This window comes from Lissotriton helveticus, chromosome 6 (genome assembly GCF_964261635.1).
Source record: "Lissotriton helveticus chromosome 6, aLisHel1.1, whole genome shotgun sequence".
NCBI classification, from domain to species: Eukaryota; Metazoa; Chordata; class Amphibia; order Caudata; family Salamandridae; genus Lissotriton; species Lissotriton helveticus.
In genome coordinates, this window is record NC_136067.1 from 151,970,991 (window position 1) to 151,981,133 (window position 10,143).

Here is a 10,143-nt window from a genome sequence, read left to right on the forward strand (position 1 = left end):
TTTTCAATAAAACTCAGTTCTCCTTCTTCTTTCTTCCTGGTCTATAACCTCACTCACTCAAACCAGCAGGTTTCCTTTAGCGCTTGAACGCCTCAGGGCAGCAATCGCGCTGTTATAAATCCACTTTCATTCATTCATTCATCTTAATGTAGCACAGACCCAGTGGGTGACCTTGGGGGCTATGATTGCTAAACGGAACATAGCACAGCTGTAGGGGTCCCCAAGGCCGCCCACGATTGAGGTGTGGAAGGAAAACATGGATTGGTGCATGTTCCGGGAAAATACTGTCTATCTGGCTCGGGCCGCCTCCGTAAATGGAATACTATCTGGAGCTCTTGGAATAGTTATAGGGGAAATATCTGTATGCCGCCTGGGTCCGCAGCTGACTCTGCTCCATCTTCCCCGTGATCTCCTATGGTATACCCTCCCCTCCCCCCGTCGCTTGTCATTAATTATGTTGTATTATGATAATGTGGACGATCCTAATCTGTCTATGCATTCAAGTATTCTGTGGTTGCCTTGTTTTTGTTTTTTCAATAAAAAGAAATATAAAAACAAAAAAAGCAAATAAGATCCTCATTTGATGTTTGTTCTTTCCCCTAGATCTAAGAACCCTGTACGGCGTAGTTGGAGCAGCACAACCACAAGCAGTAATGAGGGAAATGTGAGACTGCACGAAGGTTCGCAGGTCCTTCTGACCAGTTCTAATGAGATGGCTATCATCCGGTATATTGGCCCAACTGATTTTGCACAAGGACTTTGGCTAGGGCTTGAGCTCCGATCTGCCAAAGGGAAGAATGATGGCTCCGTGGGGGACAAGCGATATTTCCAGTGCAAGCAGAATTATGGTGTCCTGGTTCGTCCAAGTAGGGTAACCTACCGTGGGATAAATGGCTCCAAACTTGTCAATGATATTTGCTGAAGAGAGAGTCTTATTTTTTTTTAACTCAGCTTGTGGTAAAATGAGAATACAAATGTAGTGGGAGGATAAACTGTTTGCATGAAAATGTATTTGACCTTTTACTTTTCTGAAGATCTGCCTTGCATTGCTTGTATTGTTACACAAATGACAGTTTTAAAAACTAGGAGTTTGAAAAACTCATTGATATTGTAGTTCAGATCTACAGCCCTGTTTGAATCAATGGGTATTTTGTTTTATATGTACCAGTGGTGGTAGTTCATACTACTTCATAGTCTTCAAAAAAACAGCACTGATTTTGAGTGAATGTGTAACACAAGAGATTGTTTTTTACTGCTGAACATTATGCATATCTAGACTTCATCCTAGCAGTACAAGACATAGGATGCATCGGTGAAACTTTCTATCACTTTTCATATCTGTTTTTACATCCTAACAAACCAGCAGTGCAGCATGCACAATATAATCATGCAAACCAAAAGCACACCAGCAAGACGGGAAAACTGAAGAACTGACAACAATAATTCATACATAATTGTTACAGTGGTTTTTTTTTGGGTAAAGGAGCCCTCATAAGGATGGAAGCCGAGGAGGATCTTAAATACAAATGTTGTTTGAGCTCGATTGCAAGCACTTAAAGCCATATTTTTCCACTGTGGGCATTTGCATCATAAGCTACGGACATCAGCTAGCACTTTTTAAAACATAATGCACTTTCAACTCTGTGGAGCTTCTGCCCCACGTAAGAGATAATTATATAGAAAAAAATAAAGACAAATAAATTAAAGCAAGAAACATTATTGGTTAGGAGAAGTGCCTTCTACAGTTCTAACCACTAATGGTACTATGTGTCAAAGGTGTGACAGGAGATGTGTTATATAGATACCACCCAAAACGTTCTTCCAACAGCATGGTATATTTCTATACACTGAAACTTTAAAGTATTACTGTATACAAATGATATCTGTATCTCTTTAGTAGATTAGCATTTTGTTTCATGGTATATAATCTTGAATGCAGTATTTAAATTGTCTTTTCTTATAAAGGAGGAATATGCAAAAAGTTAAGCATTTGTAAGTATATAGCACAAGATCATTATGTTGGTATCAATGCAGGAAAACATTGAGAATGGTATTGAAAAAATGTACACTTCACAGTCGTAAGCGCTTAATGCCATTTTGACATTTTAAAAAGCTCTAGTTTGTTTTACATTAAGTATAGTCTATCCAATCATTTATTGCATAGCAGGTTATATAACAGAACAGTTTTGAATGTGATATAACTGTGCCAATCAGAAAGAAAGATATGCCTTTGCACTTCTGCGACTTTAGAATGTGTCTGAATTGAATGTTATTTAATATTTGACATTGCATTCAAAAGTGTTAATGTTCTATATTTTGAGTGGATTCATTCGGCAGTTTTTACAAAATATGGGTGTTTTGATATATATTGCAAAATATATTTTTCTTGACCTTGTTTGCACAGCAAAGGTACATGTTGCTTCCTAGTATGAACAGTGATTATTTTTTATTCAGGTCATAAAGAATGTACGTTTTAAATGTAAAATTCAAATATGTGCATATAATTTATGTTTGCCCTTAAACACGTAATTTGATTGAATTCTAAATATAAAAAAAGCTTTGTCAACTGAATTCTGATATTTTGACCATTTTTTCTGTTTGTATTGTATGCTCGTACATTGTGTAATGGTATTTTCTTGTTTCATTTGCACACGCTTGTGTGTGCATGCAGCAACTGTATTGTCTTGTACTTTTATTTGTACTGACAGATTTTGTCCTAGAGCAAACATATTCATACCCACAATGAATACAATACAGGTGTTTTTATACAATCATGTTGTCTATAACATTGTTGTGTTTTAAACATATTCTAAAATATTCATTAGCAGAAATGATCACTGGATAGCTAAAACTGTAAATTGTGATGGTTCAGATTATGTTTGAAATTGTGAACCTGAAAACTACTGTTTTATAATGAAATTTGCATATGTTTAGAAAAGTTACATATGGTAGTTTATTATGTTTTGCTTATGTTTTCGTTTGATGTTCAGCAATATGGTTGTGTCAAGCTCATTATTTTTCTTAAATAGGCTTCATAACTCGCACACGTATAATGTGTATAGTATTTTCTGAACAGCCACTCATGCTGTGAGTATAGAAGAAAACCTATTTTCTTAATCAAGGCTTTTCGGATTTGTAAAAAAAAATAAGAATGCAGTATAATCAATTAACAGTAAGTATTGTGACCTTACTTGGTGGTGCATGTTAGAATGATCCATGGTAAAAGCTGTGAAGCCTTTCACTATTACCAAGAACTATAAAGCACCTTTTCAAAGCTGCATTATTAACTATTCTCTTTCTCTCCCTGCACATCCCTAAAACCTTGGTGTGGTTTTTGGGAGGGGGTATATTTGCCAGGCCTAGCCTGGGTGCAACAATCACATCGAGCCATTGGATGGATTAAGACAGAGTGAATCATGTGTTAGACACATGGTTAAGCACTGGCACATTTGCTTTGTATGAAGTTGAATTGCTTTTGTCTTGGCATTCAGGGTAGAGGACCCTCCACTCTATTATTCCCTGGAGTTACAGTGATAATGTTGACATAGGGTTCCTTAGTTGCCGCTGAGGCTTCCCAGAGAATTTTGAAATGTATTTCTTTAAACTTCCTCACACATTTGAAATAAATGTATGTTTTTTTTATTTCTGAAGTTTTCTAGGAGTGTGCCTTGGAAGCTGTGAGAGTTTCAGGATCCCAGCAGTACCCTGGAAATTGATAGGTAATTCCCATTGACAACGGGAAGGCATTTCCTCTTGTGTAAATGTACATAGTGTACAATTGTGCATGGGGAAAGTTCTCACATGAGTGCAGTTGCACTTAGTAACTGTTAGACATGCCAGCCTTAGGATGTTCTTTCCTCCAAAGTTTTTGCCTTACTTTTCCATATTTTTCCTGTTTTTGTTGGTCTTAGGACTCTGTGCACATTACCACTGCTAACTAGTTCTAAAGTGCGTGTGCTCACTCCGTAAAACATAGTAACATTAGCTTATCCCCAACTAGCATATTTAATTTACTTATAATTCCCTAGTAATGTGGTCATACATGTATCTAGAGGCTATAAAGTAAATTCTACTAGTGGGCCTGCAGCACTGATTGTGTCACCCATATAAGTAGCCCTTTAATGTCTCAGGCCTGCCATAGCAGCTGTGTGTGCAGTTTAAACTGCACCGGGCAAAAAAAACGTTTGCGAGGCACAAACCTTTCTTTTTAATACATATAAGTCACCCATTGGGTAGGCCCTGAACAGCCCAGAGGACAGTGTGCCGTGTATTTAAAACTTTGGACATGTACTTTTAAGTTTTACATGTCTTGTTAGTGAAAAGCAAGGCATACCTCTCCCATAGAATAACACTGGATTACCTTATTACATTAAAAAAACCGTAACTTCCAATTGTCAACAAGTCGGTTCTGGTGTCTAAAGAATTCAAATTAAAAGCCATCTTTAATGGTAAAGTCGGATTTTTAATCACAATTCCCAAATCCCACTTTTAGATTTTCTTGTCCTAACCATTTGGTGGCTGCCACCTGATCCTGGGTCACATGACTAGGTGTAGCTGGCAGTTGGTGTTCATGTATTGCTCCCATTCAGGGGGACAAAGGGGAGATAGATGTTGGCAGGATGGGAAACTCTGAGTTAAGGAGAAGGAAGGAGCTATCACCTACCTCACTTGCACATCACAAAGGCTCTGCCTGAGCACTCTCACAGAGGGGTTTGATGCTGGTCTTTTGTGACCCCAAACAGGCTGGGACCAGGCCACACCAGGGAGGATGAGGATGCCTGACACCACAGGGGGGTGGATACTGCTAGAAGCTTTACAAACCCACCACTCCCCCTCATTATGAACAGCCTTTATATAGGGTCTGTCTTATTAATTGTAGATTGCTCCCTAATCACTCCTTTGGCGTTCTTAATCTTCTTTCAGATAACACTTTGGACTTCATATATGTAACCGAAACATGGCCAAAGGAAATGTCTGCTCCAGACATAGCATTTTCCCCCCTCCCAGGCTATCCTCTTATGTTCACCATGAGGGGGAAACAATGGGAGGCGGTGTTGCTGTCATTTTCAGGGATTCGTTCGTGGGCACCTCCACCCACTGATGCAAGAAGAGAATATTGAAGGTCTTAGTTTAACTTTTAAATTATTGCTTTTTTTTCTTTTTCAGGTATGTTGATAAAATAGATCCTCTGACTGCCCTAATAGCTGTCTCCCTCAATTGCTTGCCATAGTTGCTCAACCTTCCTGGCAATATTCAAATTTTACCGATCTAGAGGATTTTAATTTGCATATGGACGACCCTAATTGTTCTCTGGCTATCCAGCTCAGTCTTACTTTGGCAGGTATTAACCTCCAGCAACTGGTCTTGATCCCTACGCTTAAGGCAAGACTTGCGCTCGATTTGATCTTTTGATCTTTTATAACCTTCGTGATCTGAAAGTTTTTCTGGAAGATAGCCCTATGTGGTCAGATCATTTTTTAGTTCCCTTTTCATTTAACAGCATGTTGCATCACAAGAAGTTGGATAAGCCCCTATCTCTCTCAATAGCATGGCATAAAATCTCTGAAGTGCCTCTTTCTCAAAAGCTCCACTCCACTATTTATTTTCAGATGGGCATCCTCGATATGGATGTGGCCAACTTTAACAATGTATTCACTAATGCCCTAGTTCTCATGGCGCAGTTAAAACCTCAAGTGTCAAAAAGGACAAAACCCTCGCCCCTTGGTTCTCTTCCTCTTCAAGGGAAGAGAAGGACCACTCTAAAAACCTTGAGCAACAATGTCAAAAGACCTATACCCTGACGCGAAGTTGAAATACAAAGAAGCATTAAGAAAGTTTTGTAAAGTCATTTGAAGAGCTCAGAGACAGTATTTCTCTTCTCCAAGTTCAGGGGCTTCTAATACTTTGTGTGATGTATCCAAAATTGTACATTCTTTTCTATCTCCTGAGGCTGCAAGTTTCAGCCCATCCTCTGAACTGTGTAATGATTTATCAACCTTTTCAAGAGAAAATTCTGAAAATCTATGCAACTTTCTCTACAAGAACCTCATCCAAGGGGGCAGGCAGACCTTGTGCCAAGTCCAGGTCATCTACTCTCAAACTTTCTCTCGGTTCCAGAGAAAGTCTCTGTGAAGGAACTTGAGCAATGTAAATAGGGATCCACAGGGGACACTTGTCCTCCCCAAATCCTAAGGATGATGTCATCTACTATTAATCTGGTGCTCAATAACATTTTGAACACCTCACTCGAAGAAGAATTATTTCCTTCTGAATGGAAACAAGCTTTTCCCTTACTTAATAAATTCAAAGCAGACCCGGATCTACTGAATAAATTTAGACCCATCTCTCGCCTACCGGCTGCTGCAAAAATCTTGGAAAATATGGAAAACAGTCAGTTATCTTCCTTTGTGGAATAGAATAGCCTGCATTTGATATGGTCTCGCACACCACCCTTGTATACAGATTTAGTTTGGCAAGTATTCAGTGTTAGTCTTTTTCATGGCTAAAATCTTTCCTGAAGGCCAGACCGCATCTGGTTTACCTCTATCCTTTTACTTCTTCCCCTAAAGCATTTTTACACAGAGTTCCACAGGGCTCAGCTCTGAGCCCCACCCTCTTCAACTTCTATCTAGCACCGCTTGCCCAGCTGATCAAATCCTGGGGTTTGCAAGTGATGTCTTATGCAGATGATACCCAGCTCCTACTGTCTTTTCAGGAGCATTTGGGTAATGCCCTTACTAGGCTTAAAGAGTGTCTAAAGGGAGTTGCTAGCTGGATGGATGGATTTCAACTTCCTTAAATTAAATTCAGACAAAACAGAAGTCCTTTTCTTCTGACCAAGTGGTCCGCCTTCCCCTAGCATTTGGTGGCCTGAGGAACTCAACCCACCCACTCCTCCTAGCTCCCACCTCCACCGCCAGAAATCTGGGAATAATACAGTGGCGGCTGCTGACTTTAGAAAGTGGAGGGGCGTAAGCGGTTTGTGATACTTTTTGTTGTACTCACCAGACCGTCTGAATTTTAAGGGATAACTCGTAAATATTTTAATGCTTTCCTTGAATATAGAAAAAGAAACACTACAAGTTCTTTATCGTTAAATCCTTGATTCTGCATTGGATTCGGAGGAAGGCAGTATGTCCGTTTCCCGTGTCCAGTGCTGTGTGACAAGTAAATGAATAAATTATAATGGCGCAATCCTTATTCTGTCCAAATTCATGAGGGACCTTTACATGTCTCAAATTAGATCCCCTGAGCAGCGCAGAAACAGAGTATAAAAACAAAGACTAACAACCAGGCACATATGCGATAAAATAAGTTTAAAAAAAATAGACAGTCGTGGCCGGCATTACGGGCGGGTGGGGGGGTGGTGGAAATGGGGTCGTCGCGCCCCAGAAGGGATGAGGGGGAGGCAGAAGGGGCTTAAGGGAAAAAAATAGATAAAATAATTAGCAAAACTTACCATCCCGGAGACTCCCGACTCCCGCCCGCCGTCCTGGTTTTGAATCCTGCAAGCTCGTCATCAGGGAGGCTGCAGGCAGCCTCCCTCCCATCCACCGCAGCCTTGTGATTGGTCAGGCCGCTGCCCCACCCGTGTCATTTTCTCTATGTATGCTGCAAGCATGCATAGAAAACAGGGAGAGTGGGCAGTGTTTCTCGAGGGCAGGGGGAAGTGGCTTGCCCACTGTTGTTAATACTGACTGTTTAGGCGGCCTCAGGCTGCCCAAACAGTCAGTATTAACAACCGTGGGCAAGCCACTCCACCTGCCCTCGAGAAACACCGCCCACCCCCAACCAGGAACTTCAGCTTTCTCGCCGTGCGAGAGACAGAAACAAATGGTAATAACTACCATTTGTTTCTGCCTTCTCACACGGCGAGAAAGCAGGGGGGCGGTGCCCAAACGCCCCCATAGAGGAGCCGCCACTGGAATAATATTTGATTCCAATCTTTCTTTTTCGGCACAAATTACACAATTATCGCCACTCTGCTTTGATAAGCTCAAATAGTTGAAGAAACAGCTGCATTTGGTTCCGGAGTACATGCATAACACAATGATTCACACCACGGTAACCTCTAGTTTAGGCTATGCTAGTAGTTTCTTTTGGGGCTTTCTGCTTTTTTAATCTGAAGACTCCAGTTATACAAAATGCAGCAGCAAGACTGATCCTTAGAGTTTCTTATCTGCAAACTATCTCGCCTCATCTGAAGCATTTACATTGGCTGCCAGTATTCAACCGTATCAAATTTAAAGCCCTTTTGCTTTTAGGGCATTCTCAGATAAAGGCCCCAGTTATTTGAGATAAAGATTCCACCCTTACTTGCAATGTAGATTGCTTGGTCAATTAATCTTCAATTTCTGCAGGTCCCAGATTTTTCTAAGCCTGGCAAAGAGGCAGATCTTTTGCCTTTCTGGTGTCCAAAATGTGGAACGCACTTCCTGTTAGAAAGGGGCCCCAGTAAATACACACAAAATTATTAATAAACCACAACTGGTAATCCAAATATATAAACAAAGGAGTCAATCTGCTAACATTGTTTTTATTACAATGAAGCTAAGCCAAAAGTTTTGGTAACAATTAATATAACAGAGATAAAATTCCGTGCCCTGGGAAGGGGGGGAGGGAAGTGTGCAGTGAGTATAGGGAGGGGTAAGTGACATATACACAAGGGCCAAAAGGCCACACAATAATATATACACAAATACTTCGACTTAGAAATAAATGACCATAGGTTCAATTATAGCCTAGAAAACAACAGACTTCATGAGTGGAATGAATAACACAATGTTGGAATGAAGCTGGAAAAACTGGAAAATAGTCGACGTTTCGACCCCTTTATAGAAGCAGGCTTGAATTGATCCCTTGCAGTGGGGTCTTCATCAGGACAGAAGACAGGGACACAGACCAAGGATGCTCATTTTCAGAGGGTGGAGAAAGAACTACCCCTCTTACAGGGCGTAGAGTCTGGACAAATAAATCAACCTCTGGTAGCAGGATGATTGCAATGCCTAGATAGGTTAATTCCATCGAAGAAACTCGTCATTAATCTGAGTATTGGTTCAATTCCAGGTAAGGTCACAGACGATATGGGGACAGCCGCATATTCATGGCGAAATCACAGCACATAAAGGTGTGGATGATTGCTAGATCAATCAGGTACCATTGGGTCTCGGTAACCGGAGGAGTCAGAAGCCGAGATGTTTAATACAAATGCAGTCCCAACGTGTTATTCAAACCAGCATCTCATGCGTAGTTCCATGTCGGAGAATGAATCCGAGACGGATTCATTCTCCGACATGGAACTACGCATGAGATGCTGGTCACTTACCCCTCCCTATACTCACTGCACACTTCCCTCCCCCCCTTCCCAGGGCACGGAATTTTATCTCTGTTATATTAATTGTTACCAAAACTTTTGGCTTAGCTTCATTGTAATAAAAACAATGTTAGCAGATTGACTCCTTTGTTTATATATTTAGATTACCAGTTGTGGTTTATTAATAATTTTGTGTGTATTTACTGGGGCCCCTTTCTCTCAGTGCCTTAATTACCCAGGTCCCAGTGACGTCAATGGGTGAACCCCCCTTTTGCAACGCACTTCCTGTTAGCCTCTGAAAGGCTTCTTATGTGTCTATCTTTAAAAGAGAATTACAGACCTTTCTTTTTGACAAAGTCTAGATCCTTCAGTGTTGCTACTGACCTGTCAGTCCCTCTGGCAGTTAGCGCTGGCATGCCCCTGATGATGTAACCATATGCTATATAAATGTTATTTGATTGATTGATTGAAGTTTTTCCAACTTCAAAGAGAACAAAGAGAAGGAGCAAAGCAGAATTAAGAAGAGGGAGTTGAGTAGGAAAAGAAACTCTGAGAAGTAAGGGAGTAAAAGACAAAAGGAGAAGGGAAAGGAGTGCAATGGTGGGAAACAGACAAAAGGAGATGGGATAGATGGGAAAAGGGAAGAGAGGGGAGAAGGGGAAGATTAGAGAGAGAGAGGGAGAGCCAGTAGAAGAGAGAGAAACAATAAGAAAGACTAATGGATACATCTCATAGGGAGAAACAGGCTTGCTCACTCGCGCAGCTATTCTAGATGTGGGTCCTAGTGGGGGGTATTTATTTTTTCTGGCTACCCCCCTGCACCTGGACTC

General features: G+C 40.8%; 1 protein-coding gene across 4 annotated transcripts in view; it reads left to right on the forward strand.

The window, feature by feature from the left end:
- The window catches only part of CLIP4 (CAP-Gly domain containing linker protein family member 4), a 370,258-nt gene extending 367,687 nt beyond the window's left edge, over positions 1-2,571 (forward strand). For all 4 annotated transcript variants that reach the window (XM_078647520.1, XM_078647522.1, XM_078647519.1 and 1 more), the window contains one exon: positions 604-2,571. In XM_078647520.1, the coding sequence (XP_078503646.1) occupies positions 604-922 (319 nt within the window). In that variant the 3' untranslated portion in view covers positions 923-2,571. The remainder of the gene's footprint in view (positions 1-603) is intronic.
- Positions 2,572-10,143: the final 7,572 nt, after the last annotated feature.